Consider the following 25,888-nt stretch of genomic DNA (forward strand, 5'->3'; position numbering starts at 1 on the left):
GTGAAGCTAAGATGAAGGAAGGTGTCTTTGTTGGTCCTCAAATTCGTGAACTTCTTCGAGATGATGCATTTTACAGTGCACTGCATGGCAGTGAAAAGACGGCATGGAAAGTCTTCCAGTTAAGTGTCAACACATTCTCGGAAACAACAAAGCAGACAACTACAGGGAGTTGGTGTAAAACCTCAAGGCATCTCATCTCGATTTTTCCCACCAAACTGCAGAGCAGCGAGCGACGAGCATGGCGAGCGATGTCACCAGGACATTGCGACAATGGGGAAACGCTATCAGGGCAAATGGAGTTCATCAATGCTTGCAGACTATTGCTGGACAGTGACACGAGATGCTACATGTATTGAATACAAGAGACAAGCCAAGAAGCTAAACTATGTACTTATATATACATAATCGTTTGTTGCCTTTTGTTTCATAATACATTTTATTTATATAACCCTTTTGCTGATTTTAAAGTGTTACATGAACAGGACAGGTGACATGTTATCATGTAAAGCAACCATAAACACGTGAAAAGGTTTACAATTTATGCGTAAGACACTATCTACACAATATACAAGACGTAAAATGTAAAAACATAAATATCCTGTGAGCAGTAGCCAATCAATTGTTTTAATTGTCATATTTGAATTCAGCACATCAAAATCCATAATAAACAACATATTTCATTTGTGAAGCAGACGACGTCTAAACAATTGCAGACGAGTGAATTCTAATATGTGTGGCCAGGTCGCTTCTGAAAAAGAGCTATATAGCTCAGTGGGCCTTACTTGGTAAAATAATAAGTGTCGTAGTTTAGTGCCGGGGGATTTTTGTCTTATCTGTGTGTCAGTGTGTTTGTGCATCTATGTGTGTGTCTTTTTTTCTGCTTTTGTGTGTCAGTGTGTGCGTGCGTATCGGCGTGCGCTCATCGATGTGTGTGACAGTGTGTGTGTGTGTGTATAATTAGTTTCACTTAATCGCCACAAACAAACCCCGGCAGTATTGATGCGCAGAGGAAATCGTTCCTCTGTTTAAATGACGTTTTGAGCGTTCACTGTGCAAGCCAATTGATGCGGCCGGGCTAAGGCTCTGCGCGCACAACACTCGGCCGATGCGATTCTTAAATAATGCAGCAAATATGAATAATGAATAGACCACACAGACAGTTTTAAAATATATACTGCATACAAAGCAATACAATGTGTTTACATTACGTGTGCATATATAAAAAAAAATTTAACACACAAAGAACGAATTTGTGGAGCGGACAACGAAGGCCGGGGTAAGGGAAGTGTAAAAGGCGATTGTTAGCGACTTCCAGCAACGCAAATAAAACACCCCTACAGACATAATGGTTCGACCCAACGCCAAGCGAGCGAACGTCGATGCTCAACACGGGACTCGGGACACCTTGAGGAGTTGTGGTCCGTTCCATTGTCACGGAGGGTACATTTTTTCAACTCTCCGGTCGTGTGCCCCGGCGTATCTCTTCTCTACCGACAGCGAGGGGCCGAGCGAGCCCCGAGCCGTCGTTCATCCATGAGCACCCGCCCCAGCCGGCTGGCTCGCTCACTGGTAGTACATCTTGTGTGTCCTGCGGGCACAAAGGTGAGCAGAGCGCGCAGTGAAGGAAGAGTCGCACGGAATGGCAGCAGGCTTGTCCCTGTGTTTTAAAGCAAAAGTCGGGGGTGCGTCTTACAATCCGGTGATAAGATTGGTTATCTAGCAGTGGCCGATATCATGCCTGGCCCACGCGATTGATACGATCGGTTATCGAGCAGTGGCCAATATAAAAGCTCGGTCCACACGATTGACACGATCGTCCCTGCACAGATTCGATTCAACTGTCCCATCGCTCCCGCGGCGAATAGCGGCTCTGCCACTCCGTGGTCAAGTCTCGACCACCCATCGTGACGACGCGTTCTGCTCGACCGCGCTCTTTCCCTGCGAGTGCACGGAAGTTTTCAAGCGTATCGCCATGAACGCATTTCACACGCGAAACCACGACCGTTGAACGCATCCTGGGTTGGGCGGGGGGGGGTACAAAGTTTCCGCGCAAGAGCGCTTTTCACGATAGGCGCCGCGCCAATCCCGCATCATCGCCAGCTGTCGGCCACACACAAATGCGCAGTCCTCGAGTTTCTCGGGCAGGGAGGTGAATTGTTTGTGACGGAGTCGACGACGGCGACCCAGCAACCCCCAGAGCGGCGCTCGCATAATCCAGAGAGCCGGCAGTGAAGACCGCGCACGGCGCGGAGGGACGGACGACGTCCAGCGTCGATGCGCACCACCGAGGGCACGTGGCGCGAAATTGCCACCACCGGTTCAGGGCTGTGAACGGGAGGTGGGACACCGATGTCTCGATGCTCCATTCGAGTTGGAACTTTTGTTGGGCCCGATGGGCACATCCACTGCGTCACAAACCGGTCCGACTCCCCCTAACCTCCCGAGACAGACTACCTGCTCGTTACGAGCCGAGGCATTGCGAGCGCGACCTTTACGATCGCACGAGCACGGAGACGCCCAGGAAAGCGTTTACCCGCCGTAGAGCAAAAACAAATAAACAAACGCACAACAACAACAAACGACATTCGCCACTAAGTGGCGGTGACATCACCACGGCCCTTGTGTGCCAGGCTATGTGCACGTTCAGGCGACGTGAATTATCGAACGACCGCTGGCAGGAGGTCATGAGGCAGACCCAGATGCCACGGGTCGACCGACTGAGATGACTTGCCAATGCACCACCTGTGCCCCCTACTGTGTCAAACATACAAACACATACGCACGGCTGGTGGGTACTGACGACGCGACCGCCTGGAGAGGCAGCGATCGTACAAGAGACCGGTGACTGAACTGGTTGCCAAATGACGCAACGGGTTCCTTCGTTGTTTCGTGCGACGGAGCAATCGCCCCAACGTGATGCGTCTCGTTTGGCAATCCGCTCAGTGGCTTCCTAAGATGCCGAGTGGAGGATTGAATCGCCTCGCGCAACAGACCTCAGTGGGCGGGTTGATGGTGGTACACGCTCCGCGGTCTGGGAGCCTGCGGCCACAGTCACACCCTGGGGGGTCAGGTCCCTCGTGATCTCATGAAACGTGGGCAGCAGCGTCTCCCCGCAGAGTTGCGGACGGGTGGCCGCGCGAGGCTTGGAGCGCGGCGAGAGTAGAGACGCAGGGGGTCAGTGGCGTGGTGACGACATTATCAGTGGCGTAGTGACGACATTATCAGTGTCGTGGTGACCATGTGGTGCCACGGCCGTGGAGCAACTCTGCCAGTGCCGCGACTCCCCCTGGCCCCACGCCGAGCACACACACCGAGCACCCAACATGCAGCGCACACACGCCGAGCACACACACGGAGCACCCAACATGCAGCGCACACACGCAGCACACACACGGAGCACCCAACATGCAGCGCACACACGGAGTGTCCTGTTGGGGCATCGCCTGGCGCAACGGGTTTTCATCGAAAGGGTCCCTAGGAGGAAAGTCCCATGGTTTCCCGGTGCCAGGAAATTGGTCGACCCTCGCAGGACAAGTCACATTGCGGTGCCCCTAAATTGGCTTAAAATTGTATGGGCGCAGAAAGAAAAGGTTCACTGGGCCACGACATTGGGGGAAGAACTGAGGGTGGAACATTAAGCAAGAAGAGCATGAGGTCAGGAGAATCGCAGCGCCACTGCCGCCCCCATACCGAACACACACTCGCAGGGTGTGTGTTCGCCAGCCAGACGCTCTTCCAGATAACGGGCAATGAGAGACACGGTAACATGAGGACGGCGCAGGTAAGCGCACAATTGGCCGCGCGGTACGACATCACCCTGGGCCTTTGAAGTTAAGGGAATAAACAGAGTGGCCGGGGCCATTTTCGGACTCTGGGCCGCCAAGGCCCACTCCTTGCCGTCCTGCCTCCTCGCGCCGCTCGCAGCATCCGTGTGATGCCAGCGAGTGCTGCTACGAGGCAGTGATAGGTAAAGTTTTCTCTCGTCCTTCTCCCTCCGAAGGACGAGCTTCGAGGTACGTGGTAGGACGTGTGAGTGACTGGGCACTTAGGCAGCAGGAGGCTCTTCTCGTGAAATATTCCGCCAGGGAGTGTGTATATGCGCCGCGAATACAAGTTAGCACAGAGCATCGGTGTGGTGTCTGTGATTCCTGTGTGGAGCGGCTGCGTGGGCGGATGTGCGGCGAGAGTGAGGGCGGAGCCGCAGCACGAGCGCGCATTGAGATAATCGCCCGCAGGAGCGGGCGCGGCCCTGCGTTAGTGTTGGCTGTGGTGTACACGGGTGAGTGTGGGTTAACTCCATGCAGCGGTGAGCCAGCAGTGTAGCGATGTCCCTCAGAGAGGGCGCTAGCACGGGGGGGGCGATCACCCGGTCGGCGGGGGCCCGGCGGGAGCCGATCGATGCGGTGGAGGAGGGAGTGTAAGGGGCGGACGTCACGCCCCACCTGCCCAGCGAGGGCGGTGGGGTGGACGGCGGCCCCCACAACCACAGTATCAGTGGCGTAGTAGCTACATCATCACCTCAGGGGGTGCGGAAATCGGTCAGGTGGGGCCCCGCAGTATTTAAGTATCTCACACGGTCCCAATGACGTCGTTACGTTCACGGTGTTGGACATCTAACGCTGTAGGGGTGCTCCGTCTTCGCAACTACAGCTCCTTAGTACCTCTTTGCAATGTTATGTTAATTAATTAAATGAAAATAAAACGTGGAATGTAAATGAAAGCATTTTCATAACAAATATAAACCGCGTTTTAAATAAGCGTTTTGTTCTTTTACACTGTTGTTGAAAACATATCTCATGGTGGCTGTCAAAGGGGGCCCCAACTCGAGCGAGAGCCGCCAGGCGTGGCCAAGGCACCCCCTGCCTGCCCAACGCTCTTTAGGCAGCACAGCTGCTGCTGCGGCTGCTTCCAGTGCGGCCTCGTTTCGCGCTCCTCTTCAGATTCTCAGACAGTGACGAAGCCACTCGGTTTGTTTGTATTAGGGTTTTTTTCTTCCATTGGCTGAAACGAGACGGCTGAGACTACGAGCCTGATCAGTGAGGCTGCCAATGCACTGCACATTTCACCCCACTCGCTCCACTCATCTCACTCCACTCCTCATCTCATTCCACTCACATTCCTCATCTCATTCCACTCATCTCACTCCACTTCTTATCTCACTCCACTCATCTCACTCCACTCACCTCACCCCGTTTCTCATATCACTCCACTCATCTCACTCCACTCCTCATCTCATTCCACTCACATTCCTCATCTCATTCCACTCATCTCACTCCACTTCTTATCTCACTCCACTCATCTCACTCCACTCACCTCACCCCGTTTCTCATATCACTCCACTCATCTCACTCCACTCATCTCACTCCACTCCTCATCTCATTCCACTCATCGCGCTCAACTCATCTCCATGCATTGCAAATTGGGTTCTTAAGTGGAGAGAGAGTTGATGGTCTCAGGTATCAACCCGGTCGACAGTGAGTGCACATGCAATGTTGCATCGCCAAGCCGTGAGGATGAATGCCTAAACAGCCAGACTCGTTAGGAAGTCAGATGGCTTTGGGTGGGCCGGCGACGCAGTGGTTAGCACACTGCACTACACAAACACGAGTTTGATTCCTGCACATGACCAATATCAACATTGGGCCTTATCTTAACCAGTTCCGGGTCCCCTCATTCACCAATCCACACTGACTGGCACGGGAGACAGAGCAGAGCCTCACCATTCTGGCGAATTGCCCGATGATGCTGGATGCAATTACCAGCGAAACGTCGTACTCAAAAATTGGAAATGTTGTGGTTTCACGCTTCAACACACCGGTGGTTTAAGCAGTGAACTATTTGTCTTTGTCAACGTGACACTTTTTTACTGATTGGCCGTGTCGGGTGGTGGAGGGTTACGACACATTTATAAATAACGCGATCTAAACCCAAAAACGTTGATTATGAATAATATTAGTCGCGAAAGCCTACGTGTTAAACTGCCATGGTGAGGTATGGTCCAATTCTCCATATGACCGACACCGCATTAGGATAGGAGGGGGGGAGGGTAAAGGTTTCATCCAGCAGTGGATTATAAAGGGATGGCAGAGCACACCAGAGTGTGAATTAGAGAGTGTGATTTGGATGAGAGACGGTTATTGAAGTGAGGGGGGAAGGAAAGATCTCAGTGGCATTTTCATCATCATCACCATCATCTCCTCTACCATCTTTGGTTCTTTCGGTAAAGTCACGTAGGTAGAAAAATAAAATAAAACCAAAAATAACAAATCACGACGTTTCGATCGCAACACAAGCGGTCGTCTTCAGGTGGAAAAAACAATCCAGCAGTATAACTGCTGAACCAGCGAGAGAGCAGTAACAACAAGGTTATATATGTGGCGATGGGCAAGCAAGCGGGGTCTCAGCTGGAATGGAATTCCATCCCCGGACACAAGCACGTCAGTTGTGTTCATGGGGGAGATTAGGGAGAGAGAGATTAGGGAGATGGATTCGCATGAAATGAGCTTCTGTCGCCGCGTAAGAGTATCATCCCTGCATAAGCGTACAACAGCAGTGTTCATGAGAGATTAGCACTATGTTGATGGGAGAAATTAGGCAGGGAGATTAGGGGGATTAGTAAGTTAATGTCATGTCTATGTGTAACACAAGCTACGGCGCCGCCAACTGCGCTGTGAGGCAAGTGCGTCCACGCAAGAGAACCACCGCAACGGTGGTTGCTCCAGTGAGACACAAAGCCCATCACACAGCCAGAACCATGGATACATCGAGGCTAAGTGAGCAGAGATGGCCATGTTAGTGAGACCCCAGCCAGTTAATGCAGAGGCACCTAACAGGGCAATGCAACTCAGAGAGTCGGAGATAACAGCCAAACGGCAGGGAAGAATTAAAGCACCACAGCAAGTTACGACTTTGCTTGGTTAATAACGTCCTTCCAATGATTGCTCAGCTTATTCCCATCTTCTTGGTTAAAAAATTTTGTGTTTATATATCTGGATGGCTTCATGGACAAATCTTTGATGGTAGCCCGAAGGTTTGCATAGTAACTTGGTCTCGGAAAAAACAATATTGTGCGAGCCCACTGCGTTATAACAATGATCAGCCACTGCAGAGGTATTGGTTCTGCCGTGTTTAAAATCTGCCTTGTGTTCCCGAACACAGTCCGAGACATGTCGTTTCGTTTCCCCAATGTAACTACTGCCGCAGCCACAACTTAGTTTGTAGACACTAGTGTATTGCATGTCAGGAATGACATCCTTCACAAAAGGGATCAAATCACGGATTTTGTGTACTGTATTGAATCGGACCTAGATCTTGTGTTTCTTTAAAATTTTGGAAATCTTTTTGGTAGCACCTGCTATGTGTAATGCGGGCGTAAATGGGCGGGGCGGATATGACGATCCGAGAGGGAGGAGTCAGGGTGACGTGGGGGAGAAGTTATAGCGGGGAGACAGGAAGCTATCTGGGGGAGTCGGGGGAGTGAAGGGTGGTGAACACGTTGGGTGGTCGCCGTGCCTCAGCCTGGTGGCTGAGGGGCTCATGACGGCGCCAGCCAGCGGGGTGGAAGAGAGAGTGGAGGATTGAGGTTGGAGATGGCGAGATAGCCACAGAGGCCACGAAGGGCTGAGGTAGGAAATGGCGAGATAGCCACAGAGGCCACGAAGGGCTGAGGTAGGAAGTGGCGAGATAGCCACAGAGGCCACGAAGGGCTGAGGTAGGAAGTGGCGAGATAGCCACAGAGGCCACGAAGGGCTGAGGTAGGAAATGGCGAGATAGCCATAGAGGCCACGAAGGGCTGACATTGGGAGGTGGCGAGATCGCCACGCACGGAGGAACAGGGAGCAGCGATGGAGCTGCTGTGGGGGCAGCCGGAGGGCTGCACCAAGAGCCTGCAGCGGAGCTGCAGGAGCGTGGAAGGCTACGGGAGCGAAGGCAGATGTGGGGCTGCCAGGGAGAGAGTCTCAGGAGGAGTGCCGTGTGGGAAGGAGAACGCGAACCCCAAATAAAGGACACGGAGTCAGCAAGAAGTGTCTGAGTCCTTTTATTACATATGTATGGCAAGGTGATGCTTTTGATTGGGTCCTCAGATGGTTGTCTCCCCATGGCTGGGGAGACAGCTTTGCAGATTGTGCGGTCTGAGTATCCATTCATCTTGAGGGCTTGGTGTACGTGCTCAAGTTCACTGGCTAGGTGGCGCTGGTCGGAGATGCAGCGGGTCCTATGGTGTAGTGTTTTGATAAGGGAGTTCTTTTGGGCCGAATGGTGGTGGAAGTCAGGCTTTAGATAGGCATCCGTGTGGGTGGCTTTCCTGTAAACAGTGTCCCAACGAGCCATCAGGCCTCTTCTCGATCAAAACATCCAGGAATGGTAGCTTTCCATCATTTTCCACTTCCATGGTGAATTTGATGGATGGGTTTATGGAATTGATGTGGTTGGAAAACTGGTTCAGTGCTGGCTGGCCATGTGGCCAGATGATGAAAGTGTCATCTACGTATCTCTTCCACAGGAAAGGACGTAGGGTGGATGTCAGGATGGCATTTGTTTCAAATTTCTCTGATAAGGGAAAACCCCATAGGGGTACCTTCATTTTGTTTGTAGAATGTACCATTCCAGATGAAGTAAGTGTTGAAGTAAGTAAGGCAGTGGCTCACCAAAATTGGTACATCAGGATTCAGTCCCTGTTGGACCAAGACTTCAATGGTTGCTATGGTGTCAGGTACCTTGGTGAACAGAGAGACTACATCGAAGCTGACAAGCAAATCATCTGGAGTGAAATGTCCTTGGTTAGAGAAACCAAGTGAGCTGAATTAAGTACTGCTGAGGTGGTCTTGCCCGTGAATGGAAGCAGGATCTCAGACAGAAATCGGGCCAGTTTGTAGGTAGGCGAGTTGATGGTAGAAACGATAGGACGGAGTGGAGTACCTTCTTTATGGATTTTTTGAAAGATCATAAAATCTGGGTGGTCTAGCAGCCGAAGGTTTAAGAAAGAGCTTCTTGGTCGATTCGATTATAGAAGTCGAATTTTCCACCTGAGGATGACCGCTTATGTTGCGATTGAAACGTCGTGATATATTATTTTTTGTTCCATTTTATTTTTCTACCTACGTGACTTTACCAAAAGAACCAAAGAGTTCCTGCAGTCACGAAAGCTTCAAATCAAGATCTCCTCTATCGTCCAGGGCCGTTCCCGAGCACGACTGGAAAAGTCACTTGAGGACGAATCATCAGCCTCTGGACGCCACTCCCGATGGGACGGCTCAAGTAATAAATAAATAACCGGCGACAGAGGACAAAAAGTGTAATGGTCCTGCACGTTCACCACATGGCATCTTCAACGCTGCACGGCATCTTCAACGCCGCACGGCATCTTCAACGCCGCACAGCATCTTCAACTCCACATGCCATCTTCACCACCACACGGTGCGACCCACCCGACAAACCCACGAAACATCCATTAAGAGCAAAGTGGAAGCGATGTGGGCAATAGATGGAGGATCTGGTCAAACCACTGGGGCGGGGGTGGGTTGGTAGATTTGGAGATGAAGGCGGCCGTGAAAGTCACACATGGCGAGATCCTAACTGCGCGAGTGCTTCTTTGGCAGTTGAAATGAAAAAAAAAACGTGGGGCGGCTTCAACTTGTCGCTGGAGCAATGTGAGCGTCATTAGGACCGCGTGCCGCGGAGGCCATAAAACAATAAAACACAAAACCATCGCGAAAATGTTGGCAGCAGCAGCGGCGGTGGCGGTGCGATGTGCTTTGAGCATCGTGCAGTAAATCACGAGACATCGTCTCCCACTCCCCAGGCACGCCAAGAAAAGACTCGATTGGATTGAGCGTCTGTTTTCATACTCTTGCTGGGGCGGGGTGGGGGGCAGTGGTAGTGTAGTGGTTAGCGCGCTGCGCTATGAACCCCGGCGACCCGTTTTCGATTCCCGCAACTTGGCCAACGCCGGTGACGATTATATCTGAACCGGTCGTGAGCCTCACCTAGATCGACTCAGCCTCAAGTGAGTACTTGGTGCGGTGTGTAAACATCACCACTCGGGAGACAAAGGTAGCCCGGGGTGGTGATAGCCACCCCACCGCCTCAAACGCCGTGCCGACCTTAGTCAGTGCTCGCTCACACCATGTGCGACAACAGCGTGAAACCGAACCCAGGGCGTGGGAAACTTTACACTCGGCTTTGTGTTTTGTGAACAGATGCCAATCAGGAAACTTGGGGACAGTTATCTGGCTATTCTCCTATGCACCTCCCCCCCACCCATCTACCTATCCATCTAGCCAACCACCTACCTAGCGACCTACGCACTCACCTATCCTCCCACGTACGTACCCACCTACCCATCTATCTATCTATCTACTTACCCAACTATCCACCAATCCACCAACCAAGGTAACACCTACCTATCCATTTGCCTATCCACCTATTGGTTAATTTAGAACTGATTTTTGTCTCTTAGATTGTTGTCCTTTCCCGAACCTCCGATTAGCAAGGTTGGCTACATACGGTATCAAAGAACTTCAACATACATATATCCACATATATAGCTATCTATCTAACTATAGAACATACCTTACCAACCACCCACCTATCCACTTACCTATCCACGTATTTGCCTACCTACCAACCCACCTAACTACACATCTGCCTACCCACCAATACTCCCACCTACCCACACGAAGATCAAACAATCAATTGATCTTTATTTTACGTGTCAATATCGCCCTCAATTATGAGGCATCGGTGTGCACGTTACAGCAGAAAGCGAGCGGTGCCGGAGGCATAGAGCAGCAAACGAGGAATGAAGAAAGAAGCCGTCAAGACCTCGGCGGCGAACGCCGACTGAGCGAATGAAATCGCAGTCCTGCGTGCAAAAGTGCAACCATTGCGCAACGAATCGCATGAACGAAATACATAGAAAAAGAAAACAAATAATAACTAAAGAAACACATTAAAAATTACATTTTAGATTTTATGGGAAGACAAGTCTGAATAGGTGCGTCTTACACAGACAATTGAACTGGGAGACCCTGGGCGCGTTTCGAATGTCTGATTATTGGGGCTGCACTCGAGAAAGCTTCGGGTGAACAATCCCTGGGGTGGGCAAGTGTCGCCTTTCCAGTGGATCGAAGGAGTGTGCAGAATGTGCCTGAGGATTAGAGGGAGATGCGGTTGTGCAGGTAGCTAAAGGAGCCATGCGGTGCTTCGTTAGGTGAGAAGAGCGGCAACCTTGAGTTGGATGACCGGTGCCAAAGGGGCATTGAGAGGCTGCGCTGTAGAGCCCAGCATCTGCTCAGCCACGAGACCGTTTGGGACGGAGTAGAGGGAGCATCTACCGCACGACAATGGAGATCTGTGAGCATGTTGGATGTCACGTGTGGACATGGTTGAGAACGTCTTGATGGCCTCGCTGCCATGCTGCTCGACAAAGCAACTGGCAGCTGCACCTCGTCGTCATCATACGATGCAGTGATTCTTGCTACGGTCAGCGGCGCTTACAGTGGGACACCCTGAGATGCACCAGAACTTCACGAACGGATGCTTTCTCTCTCTGCGGTTTTGCAGGTAGAAAGGGGCCATGCCATGCAACAACTGCTCCGTGGCAAACACGGCACGTGAGGGTTGGGTGGTCAACACCACGCTGGGCCACCTTTCTCTCCCTACTGCTGATGTAGTTACACACCGCAGTGTGTCCTCGTGTACCCCGCACTAACCCCTCGTGGCAACAGAGAAACCCAACACCGGAGTCTCTCCTCCTCCTCCACCTTCAAAGAGCCTCGCAAGGCGGCATGTCATCTCGATGCCGCCGTCCACGAGGCCCCACCGAGGCCGTTCACGCAGAGCGTAGTGACCGCGGGCGAGGAGGCAACCGCACAGTGGAACTCGGGGCGCCGGGCCACGGCGAGAGGGAGACATTGGACAGCCCCCCCCCCGCTCCATTTCTCACACCGTAAGGGCCTCCTACCCAACCACACCGTTGGCCGTGAGACCTCAGCGAGGGTTCGCCGGAGGCCACCGTGAACCCAGAAGACCAGTGCTGGGATCGGGCCAGACTGCGATCACGCTCCGCGGACAACAAAGACAACCCCCCCCCGTCACTCCGTGTTGCCAACACGGGGCTGTTGGGGCAAGTGTTTGTGGTTAGGAAGTGGCAAAAAACTGTTAAGGCCAGCACGGCGCACGAATGGGGGGTGGGTGGCCAGCATCACCCCTTTCTCAGCCACCTTTGTCTCCCGAGTCCACTTAGGGAAGGCCATGATCATTTCACAAATTCGTTGCTGGGTGTTGGCTCTGGGCTGGACTCGAACGCGGGGTCGCCGGGTTCTCAACGCAGTGTGCTAACCGTTGCGCCACCGCTCCCCACACGCACAGCCGATAAATCAGCCGCTCGAAAATCGCGTGGTGACACGGCGCAGTGAGGGGGTGAGCGGCGGCGCGTGTGCATTCACACAAAAACGCACTCACACACAGAGACAAAGATCTCCCGTGCAGCCTTAACAGACTGGAGGGGCAAGTGCTGTTAGCGAGCACCCACGGCACGGCACGGCACACGAGGGGATGGGTGGCCAGCACCACGCCCGGCCGCCTTTGTCTCCATCGTGACGATGGTTTGAGGCCCCAGACTTGTTCAGATAATCGTCACGGGTGTTGGCCTTAAGCAGGAATAGAACTCGGATCGCCGGGTTCGTAGCGCAGCGGCGCGCTAACCACTACACTCCCGCCCCGAGTTATATGCGCGCACTCCCACTCACACACGCGAGCACACAACAGCAACCTCCGTTCACCACTAAGTAGCGGCAACGTCAACCACGGCGCTTGTGCCAAGCTAGGTGCACCTTGAGGCCACGTGAAGTGTCGAAGGCTCGCTGCTGATAGGAGACCACGGAACAAGACCCAGGTACCACGAGTTGACCGACTGAGATGACCGGCAGATGCACCACCTGTGCTGCCCACTGTGCCGCCTCGCTGCGTTTTAGCCGCCCGGCACTCCGCCCATTGTTGTGAGCGTCACTCCTCCACCCTCCGTTGTTGCTGGAGGGCGACTACCTGCAACTGTCTAGGAGGATCCTTCCCGAACCTCCCATACAGAAGCAACACTCCATCCCATACAGATGCAACACTCCATCCCATACAGATGCAAGACTCCATCCCATACAGATGCAACACTCCATCCCCATACAGAAGCAACACTCCATCCCATACAGATGCAACACTCCATCCTCATACAGATACAACACTCCATCCGATACAGATGCAACACTCCATCCCATACAGAAGCAACACTCCATCCCATACAGATGCAACACTCCATCCTCATACAGATACAACACTCCATCCGATACAGATGCAACACTCCATCCCATACAGATGCAACACTCCATCCCATATAGAAGCAACACTCCATCCCATACAGAAGCAACACTCCATCCCATACAGATGCAACAATCCATCCGATACAGATGCAACACTCCATCCCATACAGATGCAACACTCCATCCCATACAGATGCAACACTCCATCCCATACAGAAGCAACATTCCATCCCATACAGAAGCAACACTCCATCCCATACAGATGCAACGCTCCATCCGATACAGATGCAACACTCCATCCCATACAGATGCAACACTCCATCCCATACAGATGCAGCACTCCATCCCATACAGAAGCAACACTCCATCCCATACAGAAGCAACACTTCATCCCCATGCAGATGCAACACTCCATCCCCATACAGATGCAACACTTCATCCCCATGCAGATGCAACACTCCATCCCCATGCAGATGCAACACTCCATCCCCATACAGATGCAACACTCCATCCCATACAGATGCAACACTCCATCCCCATACAGATGCAACACTCCATCCCATGCAGAAGCAACACTCAATCCCATGCAGAACCAACACTCCATCCCCATACAGAAGCAACACTCCATCCCCATACAGAAGCAACACTCCATCCCATACAGATGCAACACTCCATCCCCATACAGATGCAACACTCCATCTGATACAGATGCAACACTCCATCCCATACAGATGCAACACTCCATCCCATACAGATGCAACACTCCATCCCATACAGAAGCAACACTCCATCCCATACAGAAGCAACACTCCATCCCATACAGATGCAACACTTCATCCCAGACAGATGCAACACTCCATCCCAGACAGATGCAACACTCCATCCCCATGCAGAAGCAACACTCCATCCTATACAGATTCAACACTTCATCCCATACAGATGCAAGACTCCATCCCATAAAGAAGCAACACTCCATCCCATACAGAAGCAACACTCCATCCCAGACAGATGCAACACTCCATCCCAGACAGATGCAACACTCCATCCTATACAGATTCAACACTTCATCCCATACAGATGCAAGACTCCATCCCATAAAGAAGCAACACTCCATCCCATACAGAAGCAACACTTCATCCCATACAGATGCAACACTCCATCCCAGACAGATGCAACACTTCATCCCATACAGATGCAAGACTCCATCCCATAAAGAAGCAACACTCCATCCCATACAGAAGCAACACTTCATCCCATACAGATGCAACACTCCATCCCAGACAGATGCAACACTCCATCCTATACAGATTCAACACTTCATCCCATACAGATGCAAGACTCCATCCCATAAAGAAGCAACACTCCATCCCATACAGAAGCAACACTCCATCCCAGACAGATGCAACACTCCATCCCAGACAGATGCAACACTCCATCCCCATGCAGATGCAAGACTCCATCCCATATAGAAGCAACACTCCATCCCATACAGAAGCAACACTCCATCCCATACAGATGGCAATTAGACCGATTGCTGTGCTGCCTTCTCCTGGCAAGCCAGAGTATGGAATTTTCCTCACAATATTTGTGTGTGACCCACCAATCCTCACCTCCACAGTGCTGGACTAGAGCCCACGTGCATCACCACGTCCGCCTGGCTAAATGATAGCCAATGTTGCGATCCATATTTGTTTATAGGTTAGGCCACGTGATGGTGGTGGCTGTACATCTAATCGGAGTTATTGGGCGTGGGTGTCACAGTGGCGAGATGTTAACTACCTCACCTGGTGTGCGGGAGGTCGTGGGTTCGATCCTGACCCTGACGCCTGCTGTATATTTGGAGTTTGCGTGTCTCCCTCCCTCCCCGTGGCCGCGTGGATTTTTCGCCTCCGGTTTTCCCCCCAGCACATTTAGAATCAACGTCACACGGTTGGAGTATTTGTGCTGCCGCTATACATTTCCACACAATATAAGCCACTTCGTTTGAGCTCTCATTTGCGCTTCTGAAAAAGGGCTAACAACATAGCTCAGTGGGCCGGCCTTACCTGGTAAAATAAAAAAAAGGCAATCGTGTTGTTTGGTTCATGGTGTAGTTTAGCACGCACCGCCTCCATCGCGCCTGCCAGCGGGCGTGGCGCGCGCGCCGCTCCTCCTGCACGCGGCCCCACGCCTTGAGCAGCGCCCGCGTCGACGCAAGCGCCGGCTGGAGGCAAAACGTGTGGCCCTTGAAGCGTGACACCACGGTGGTGCTCACCCTGGGGGGCGGGGGAGGGGGGGAGATGGGGGGGGCAAGCACGCACGCACACAGACACCCACAGACACACACAGACACACACACACAGACATATACACAGACACAGACACACAAACATACAGACAAGCACACAGACACAGATACACACAAACACAGACAAACACACAGACACGCAAACGCAGAGACATTACACAGACACGACAAAGACACAAACACAAAGTGTTGTTATTGAGCACCTATGAAGGCCGGCACGGCACTTGAAGTGGTGAGTTGCCAGCATCACGCCAAGCCGCTTTTGTCGCTCCAGTGGCGATGTTTACACATCGTACAAGGGACTCATTTGGGGAGGCCCACGACCGGTTCAGATAATCGTCAGTGGTGTTGGCAGTGAGCGGGAATCGAACTCAGGTGGCCGGGTTCATCGCGCAGCGCGCTAACCGCTGCACCACCACTCCCCACGCACACAGACAACACACAGCCTCTTTCTAATGCAGCACTTTCAGTCGGGAGCTCGGCTCCCTAGCAATGCGGAAGAATTGCGGTGCAGCGACAGAAAAATGGTGCGAGATTGAGATGCCGAGCCGAGTGAGGGGAGAGAGAGGAGAGAGGGGGGAGAGAGAGGAGAGAGGGGGGAGAGAGAGAGAGGGGAGAGAGAGGGGTGATGGAGGAGGCAGGGAGCGGAAGGATGAGGCTGCAGGAGAGATGAGGACGATGCAGCGCATGTGGAGGCAGTGCACGGGGGGAGCGGTGGTGCAGCGGTTAGCACGCCGCGTATATGAACCTGGCGACCCGAGTTCGATTCCCGCTCACGGCCAACACCAGTGACGATATCTGAAAGTCCTGGGCCTCCCCTAGGTCGACTCAGCCTCGAATGAGTATCTGGTGCGCTGTGTGAATATCGCTATGAGGGAGACAAAGGCGGCCCGGCGTGGTGCTAGCTACAAACCGTTTCGTGTGCAGTGCCAGCCTTCATAGGCGTTTGCAAACAGCACATGCCCCAAAAGTGTTTGTATTTGTCTTTGCGCGTGTGGGGAGCGGTGGTGCCGTGGTTAGCGCACTGCCCTTTGAAACCCGGCCACGAGAGTTAGATTTCCGCTCACGACCAATAAAAGTGACAGCGAATATTTGAAACGGCCCTTAGGTCGACTTAGTCTTAAATGAGTACCCTCATTTGTGAAAAAAACATCAGCACTCTGGATACAAAGGCGGTCGGGCGGGAGGCGTGGTTCTGGCTACACTATGTATGTATGCACGTTGAACTTCTTTCACACCGTACGCAGTCAACCGTGCCAATAGTGTGCCGTTCCGGAATTCGAAGGTTTGCTACTCGCTGACAGAAACTTGCCCCCCGCCAGCCCCAACAGTCTGTGAAGGAGGCTATACGGGGCACCTTTGTCTGTGTGTACACGTGCGTGCGTGCGTGCGTGCTGCTCACTCACATGACCTCGAGGTCGCAGTGCGGCGCGAGGCGTCTGCGCTCGACCAAGCGCAGCTCGTTGGGGAACACGGCCCTCGGGGCGCGCTGGCAGCGGCAGGCCCCGCGGCGGATCACTGCGCGGTCACAGAGGGGAGACGATAAGACAAAGATCCTCCGTGTAGCCTAGTAACGGACTGTTGGGGCAAGTGCTGTTTCCCGTGCATCTATGAAGCCGGCACGGCACCTGAGGGGGTGGGTGGCCAGCACCACGCCCGGCCGCCTTTGTCTCGCATCGCACCAGGTACTCATTTGAGGCTGGGTCGACCTAGGGGAGGCCCAGGACCAGTTCAGTTAATCGTCACTGGTGTTGGCCTGAGCGGGAATTGAACTCGAGTGGACGGGTTCGCAGCACAGCAGGCAAACCACTACACACCCACTCCCCATGCTCACACACACACACACACGCGTCACACAGGGATACACAGGTACACGTGCTGTGGGGTGCCCCGGTGGCTAGGAGATGTTAACTACCTCGCCTGGTATACAGGGGGTCGTGGGTTCGATCCTGGCCCTGACCCCTGCTGTATATTTGGAGTTTGTGTGTCTCTCTCCCCGTGGTCGCGTTTCCCCCTCTACATTTAGAAACACGCGTTTAGAGTATGTGGCCGCTATACATTTCTACATGATAAGTCACTTCGTTGAGCTATGATTTAGTGAGGGTCGCCTTGTGGATGTATATCATTGCAATGTATATGACTACATAAACGCTCCCTCTGGTCTTCGCAGCTGATAGGCTCACCATGACATCGCCTTTACTGCTCTATTTAAGACCGAAACAGGAAGACTTCGTCACAATTCTGTCAAATCGCCTGATGAAACTGGTTGTAATCACCAGCGAAACGTCGGACTCGTAAATCTTGTGGGTTTGCTCTCCAACACACCGGTGTGCTGAACTCGCAACTCATCGGCACGTTTGGTTTGCGTCACGAATCTTACTAACTGGCTGTGTCTCGGGTGGCGGCGGGTTTAACGACACATTTATATTCACGCGATCGAACCCATTTATTTTATTATGGATAGTATTAGTCGCGAAAGGCAACTACTACGTGTTAAACTGGCGTATCGTGGAGGCCACAAACGCCACCCCGCGTATTCGAGTCTCGGGATGATGACTCGTGGAGGAGGCCTCATTGAGACCATGGAATGCGGTGGGAGTTGTTTCTCACTCAAAGACCCATAGACTCACACAGACACCGACATATATACACAGAAACCCATAGACTCACACAGACACTGACAGATATACACAGAAACCCATAGACTCACACAGACACCCACAGATATACACAGAAACCCATAGACTCACACAGACACCCACATATATACACAGAACCCCATAGACTCACACAGACACCCACAGATATACACAGAAACCCATAGATTCACACAGACACCCACAGATATACACAGAAACCTATAGACTCGCACAGAGACCCGCAGATATACACAGAAACCCATAGACTCACACAGACACCCACAGATATACACAGAAACCTATAGACTCGCAGAGACCCGCAGATATACACAGAAACCCATAGAATCACACAGACACCCACAGATATACACAGAAACCTATAGACTCACACAGACACCCACAGATATACACAGAAACCCATAGACTCACACAGACACCCACAGATATACACAGAAACCCATAGACTCACACAGACACCCACAGATATACACAGAAACCCATAGACTCACACAGACACCCACATATATACACAGAAACCCATAGACTCACACAGACACCCACAGCTATACACAGAAACCTATAGACTCGCACAGAGACCCGCAGATATACACAGAAACCCATAGACTCACACAGACACCCACAGATATACACAGAAACCTATAGACTCACACAGACACCCACAGATATACACAGAAACCTATAGACTCACACAGACACCCACAGATATACACATAAACCCATAGACTCACACAGACACCCACAGATATACACAGAAACCCATAGACTCACACAGACACCCACAGCTATACACAGAAACCTATAGACTCACACAGAGACCCGCAGATATACACATAAACCCATAGACTCACACAGACACCCACAGATATACACAGAAAGCTATAGACTCACACAGACACCCACAGATATACACAGAAACCTATAGACTCACACAGAGACCCACAGATATACACAGAAACCCATAAACTCACACAGACACCCACAGATATACACAGAAACCTATAGACTCACACAAATATTCATAGACGCACACATAGACCCATAGACTCACACATAGACCCACACTCACTCAAATATTCATAGACTCGCACAGAGACCCATAGACTCATGCAAAGATTGAGTGACTCACATAGACACCCATTGATTTTGCATAGAAACCCACGGGCGCATGCTGCTCGTGCAGCTTCCCAGGAGAATCGATCTGGTGGAAGCTCCGCACCGATTCAGCACCAATTACCACCACTAGCACCACCATCACTAGCACCAACACCACGAGCACCACCATCACTAGCACCGTCACTAGCACCACCATCATCACTAGCACCATCCATCACTAGCACCACCATCACTAGCACCATCATCACCAGCACCACCATCACTAGCACCACCACCACTAGCACCACCATAACTAGCACCACTAGCACCACCATCACTAGCACCAACACCACGAGCACCACCATCACTAGCACCGTCACTAGCACCACCATCATCACTAGCACCATCACCACCATCACCAGCACCACCATCACTAGCACCACCATCACTAGCACCATCATCACCAGCACCACCATCACTAGCACCACCACCACTAGCACCACCATAACTAGCACCACCACCACTAGCACCACCATCACTAGCACCAACACCACTAGCACCACCATCACTAGCACCATCACTAGTACCACCATCACCATCATCACCATCACCACCATCACCAGCACCACCATCACTAGCACCATCATCATTAGCACCAGCACCAGCACCACCATCACTAAAACCACCATCACTAGCACCATCATCACTAGCACCACCATCACTAGCACCACCACCACTAGCACCACCATCACCAGCACCACCACCACTAGCACCATCATCATTAGCACCACCACCATCACCAGCACCACCATCACTAAAACCACCATCACTAGCACCATCATCACCAGCACCACCATCACTAGCACCACCATCACTAGCACCACCACCACTAGCACCACCACCACTAGCACCACCAGCACCACCATCACCAGCACCAGCATCACCAGCACCACCATCACCACCATCACCAGCATCACCAGCACCACCAGCACCACCATCACCAGCACCACCATCACCAGCACCACCATCACCAGCACCAGCACCACCATCACCATCACCACCACCACCATCACTACCATCACCACTAGCACCACCATCACCACCATCACTAGCACCACCATCACCATCATCACTAACACCATCATCACTAGCACCACCATCACCATTACCACCAGCACCACCATCACCAGCCCAACCAGCACAACCATCACTAGCACCACCATCACCACCATCACCAGCACCACCATCACCAGCACCACGAGCACAATCATCACCATCACCACCATCACCAGCACCATCATCACTAGCACCACCATCGCCACCATCACCACTATCACCACCATCACTAGCACCACCATCACTAGCACCACCATCACCACCATCACTACCACCACCATCACCACCATCACTACCACCATCATCACCAGCACCACGAGCACAATCATCACCATCACCACCATCACTAGCACCACCATCACTAGCACACCATCACCAACTATCACCACTATCACCACCACCAGCACCACCATCGTCTAGCACCACCATCACTAGCACTACCATCACCAGCACCACCATCACCACCATCACCACCATCACCACCAGCACCAGCACCACCATCGTCCAGCACCACCATCACTAGCACCACCATCACCAGCACCACTATCACCAACACCACCATCACCAGCACCACCATCACTAGCAGCACCATCACTAGCACCATCATCACTAGCACCACCATCACTAGCACCACCATCACCAGCACTACCACCATCGCTACCACCACCATCGCTACCACTACTATCAATAGCACCACCATCAATAGTACCACCATCACCATCATCACCAGCACCACCATCACCAGCACCACCATCACCAGGACCACACGCTTGCCTTCACATTCCAATCATCACTCCCATTGACATAAACGTATCTTTGATTTATAGGTCAAAGCCAAAATCGGTAATTAATATCTGAACGGGTCCTGGGCCTCCCCTAGGTCGATTCAGCCTCAAATTAGTACCTGGTGCAGTGTAAAATATCGCCACTCGGGAGACAAAGTCGGTCGGGCACGGTGCTGGTCACCCACCCCCTCGTGTGCGGTCCAGGCCTTCATAGGTGCTACTCGATAACAGCACTTGCCCCAACAGTCTGTTGAAGGCTATACGGGGGGTCTTTGTCTTTGCTGCGAGAGTAGCGGTTGGCGAATTTGCCGAAACCGCAGAATGCGTGAGACTTGAAACCTCACAGAGAGTTGTGAGGTTCACAGAGAGTTGTGAGGTTCACAGAGAGTTGTGAGAGTCACAGAGAGTTGTGAGAGTCACAGAGAGTTGTGAGAGTCACAGAGAGTTGTGAGATTCACAGAGAGTTGTGAGAGTCACAGAGAGTTGTGAGAGTCACAGAGAGTTGTGAGATTCACAGAGAGTTGTGGGATTCACAGAGAGTTGTGAGAGTCACAGAGAGTTGTGAGAGTCACAGAGAGTTGTGAGATTCACAGAGAGTTGTGAGAGTCACAGAGAGTTGTGAGAGTCACAGAGAGTTGTGAGATTCACAGAGAGTTGTGAGAGTCACAGAGAGTTGTGAGAGTCACAGAGAGTTGTGAGATTCACAGAGTTGTGAGAGTCACAGAGAGTTGTGAGAGTCACAGAGAGTTGTGAGAGTCACAGAGAGTTGTGAGATTCACAAAGAGTTGTGAGAGTCACAGAGAGTTGTGAGATTCACAGAGAGTTGTGAGAGTCACAGAGAGTTGTGAGAGTCACAGAGAGTTGTGAGATTCACAGAGAGTTGTGAGAGTCACAGAGAGTTGTGAGAGTCACAGAGAGTTGTGAGGTTCACAGAGAGTTGTGAGTTACAGATAGTTGAGTCACAGAGAGTTGTGAGGGTCACAGAAAGTTGTGAGGTTCACAGAGAGTTGTGAGTCACAGAGAGTTGTGAGATTCACAGAGAGTTGTGAAGTTCACAGAGAGTTGATAATTGCTTCTTTACCCTTCTATCTGGCAACAAAACTGACACCTTTTTGCAAGGAGTCATGTTTGCATAGACCGCAATACCTGCAGTCATAATACAAACAAAAGAACATAACTCTGATAATGTGCACATTATCAGAGTTATGTTCTTTTGTTTGTATTATGACTGCAGGTATTGCGGTCTCTGATAATGTGCACATTATCAGAGTTATGTTCTTTTGTTTGTATTATGACTGCAGGTATTGCGGTCTATGCAAACATGACTCCTTGCAAAAATGTGTCAGTTTTGTTGCCAGATAGAAGGGTAAAGAAGCAATTATCATATTTTTACTGGCAAATGAGGTCCCCATAGTGTAGATGCTTTCACAGAGAGTTGTGAGAGTCACAGAGAGTTGTGAGGTTCAAAGAGAGTTGACATGTTCAGAATCAGAATATTGATTCATACCGGAGGAATCAGATTAGCTATAAAGCTCTTTTTAAAAGATGTCCAGTGGTGGTGGGTTAGAACATTACAACCAACGATACCAAAACACGTTAGGAGTGCAAATTATAAGATTGGTAAACAAAGCTCTAATGAAATACAAATAAAAGTGAACGATATATATTTTTTTACCAGCTATTAGCCTCTTTTCCAGAAACGATCTCGCCACAAATGATAGCTCAACGAAGTGGCTTATCATTAAGTGGAAATTCACAGAAGCTAATTGCAGTACTCCAAATCATCAAAACTGAGAGCTGCCATGTTAAGTTCACCGACGTCTATCAACTTGACTGAGAGCTGCCATGTTAAGTTCACCGACGACTGCCACCTTCAGCAGGACGATCGCGCGCAGCAGCAGAAGTCAACCTGGTGGTGGCTGCGTGCGAGAGCGTTTCATGAATGAATTTCACGTGCGAGTGTTTTATGAATGAATGCGTTTCACGTGTGTGAGTACACGTGAGTAGACACGCGTGTGTGACATGTGGGAGAGCGGTAGTGTAGCGCTGCGCTACGAACCCGGCAACCCGGGTTCGATTCCCGTTCACGGCCAACACCAGTGCCAATGATCTGGGCCTCCCCTAGATCGACTCAGCCTCGCATTAGTATATGAGGTTGGTGTGTAGTAAACATCGCCACGTGGTTGCGGCCTTCATAGGTGCTACTCGCTAACAGCACTTGCCCCAACAGTCTGTTAATGCTATACGGGGTCTTTGTCTTTGTACACGCGTGCGAGTGTGTGTACACGCGTGCGAGTGTGTGTACACGCGTGCGAGTGTGTGTACACGCGTGCGAGTGTGTGTACACGCGTGCGAGTGTGTGTACACGCGTGCGAGTGTGTGTACACGCGTGCGAGTGTGTGTACACGCGTGCGAGTGTGTGTACACGCGTGCGAGTGTGTGTACACGCGTGCGAGTGTGTGTACACGCGTGCGAGTGTGTGTACACGCGTGCGAGTGTGTGTACACGCGTGCGAGTGTGTGTACACGCGTGCGAGTGTGTGTACACGCGTGCGAGTGTGTGTACACGCGTGCGAGTGTGTGTACACGCGTGCGAGTGTACTCACCGTACACCGCCTGGGTCACGTGTGCTCCGAGCACGAGTAGCGCGAGGAACGCGGCTGCGGTTCCGCTCGGGGACATCGCGGGTGGCGTTGATTCGATGCGCAACCTGGGACCAGGAGCCCCCTTCCTCTTACCCGTGCCCCCTTCCTCTTACCCGTGCCCCCTTCCTCTAACCCGTGCTGCTACTTTCCTCTTACCCGTGCTGCCTTCCTATTATCCGCGCTGCCACTTGAATTGCTGCTTCTGTGAGCGCGCGCAGCGTCTCTCTGCTCTCCCCCTTCGGCGCGCCGGACGGTAAAGCCGAGCGAGGAGGCGGGGTGATGGCGTGGGGGGAGGAGAGGGGGGAGGGAGGGCGATTGAGGGGGGGGATAGGTGGAAGATGTGATGGGTGTGGGGGTAACGTCACCGATGATTTAACGTCCCTCCTCCTCGTGTAGTGAATCAGTGTGAGCGTGTCAGTCAGTCGGTATGTGAGTCAGTGAGTGAGTGAGCGGTCGTGCAGAATTCCTATGGGGGGATCTTTGTAATGTTGTTGATGGCAGGGGTGGTACTGGTGGTATTGCCAATGCAGTTGCTTGTAGGTTTGTGTTGGTGGTTGTGATGTTCGTGATAGTGGAGGTGGTAGTGATGTCATCGTCAGGTCATTGTTATGCTGATGTGTATACACCATACCAGGTATTAATTTAATGCTGAGTTGACATAGGGGAGGCCCAGAACCTGTTCAGATATTCGTCACTGATGTTGAGCGGGAATCGAACTTGGGTCATTAATCGTAGCGCAGTGCACTAACCACTGCGCCACCGCTCCCTGTTCCAACATTTACACCACGACAACCAACATCAATATCAGCACGCCCAACACCATTGCCATTAACAAAGACAAAGATCCCCCATAGAGCCTTCAACAGACTGCTAGGGCAAGTGCTATTAGCGAGTACATATGATAGCCGCAACGGTACACGAGGGGGTTGGGTGGCCAGCACCACGCCCGACCGCCTTTGTCTCCCCAGTGGCGATGTTTACACACTATACCAGGTACTCATTTAAGGCTGAGTCGACCTAGGGGAGGCCCAGAACCAGTTCAGATAATAGTCACTGGTATTGGCCGTGAACGGAAATCGAACCCGGGTCGTTGGGTTTATAACGCAGCGTTCTAACCGCTACACTACCGCTCCCCACACACAGACACACACAGAGACACACAGACACACACAGACTACAACTATGTGCACGTTGAGGCCACGTGAAGTGTCGAAAGCCCGTTGAGAGGAGGTCACGGGGCAGACCCAGGTGCCACGGGTCGACTGACTTGAGATGACTGGCTGATGCATGACCTGTGCCCCCTACTGTGCCAACTTGCTGTGCTTTAGCCACACGGCACTCCACTCGTTGTTGTGAGCGTCGCTCCTCCACCCCCCGTTGTTGCTGGAGGACGACTGCCTCCAACTGCCCAGTAACGTCCTTCACGAGCCCCCTCCACAGAGGCCGATCTTGACACCGCTGGTACCAGTCATCGGCAAGTCCACTCAGCTCCACGTCCTCCTGTACCACATCACTCCATCTCTTCTCCAGCCCGTGCCGCGCCCATTTAGCCCCCTCGATCCGGCCGAACAAAAGCTGTTTCGGCATGCGGTGGCTGGGCATGCGGGCTACATGGCCCAGCCAACGCAGTCTTGTCTGCCGGAGGTGCTCACCGATGGGACTTTGTCCAGATCTTTCGAGGATTTGTGAGCTCCTCACACAATCCAGCCTGGTTAAACCTAGGATGGATCGTAGGCAGGCCAGCCTAAATGTTTCTAACCGGCGAAGATGCTCCATTAGGGGGGTCCACGTTTCGCAAGCGTAGAGAAGGGAGGGAATGACCGTGGTCAAGAAGACCTGAAGCTTTGTGCGGAGCGACAGACCAGGTAGCTTCCACACAGCGTTACGCAACCGATGAAAACATAATGCCGCTCGACTGATTCGGAGTGAGACCTCTGCTGTTAAGCCGGAGCCGGTCATGAGCACACTGCCCAGGTATGGGAAACTCTCCA

General features: G+C 52.0%; 1 protein-coding gene across 1 annotated transcript; it reads right to left on the minus strand.

Moving 5' to 3' along the window:
• Positions 1 to 414: 414 nt before the first annotated feature.
• On the minus strand, positions 415 to 24,123 carry CXCL14 (C-X-C motif chemokine ligand 14). Its single transcript, XM_061571302.1, has 4 exons — positions 23,859 to 24,123; positions 17,007 to 17,118; positions 15,419 to 15,568; positions 415 to 1,588 (listed from the first exon to the last, which is right to left on the minus strand). Exons 1-4 carry the CDS (start codon positions 23,932 to 23,934, stop codon positions 1,564 to 1,566), a joined length of 363 nt encoding a protein of 120 aa, XP_061427286.1. The 5' UTR covers positions 23,935 to 24,123; the 3' UTR covers positions 415 to 1,563.
• Positions 24,124 to 25,888: the final 1,765 nt, after the last annotated feature.

The sequence above is a fragment of the Lethenteron reissneri genome, chromosome 47 (assembly GCF_015708825.2).
Source record: "Lethenteron reissneri isolate LAM-NWPU_2019-01 chromosome 47, ASM1570882v1, whole genome shotgun sequence".
In the NCBI taxonomy this organism is placed as follows: Eukaryota; Metazoa; Chordata; class Hyperoartia; order Petromyzontiformes; family Petromyzontidae; genus Lethenteron; species Lethenteron reissneri.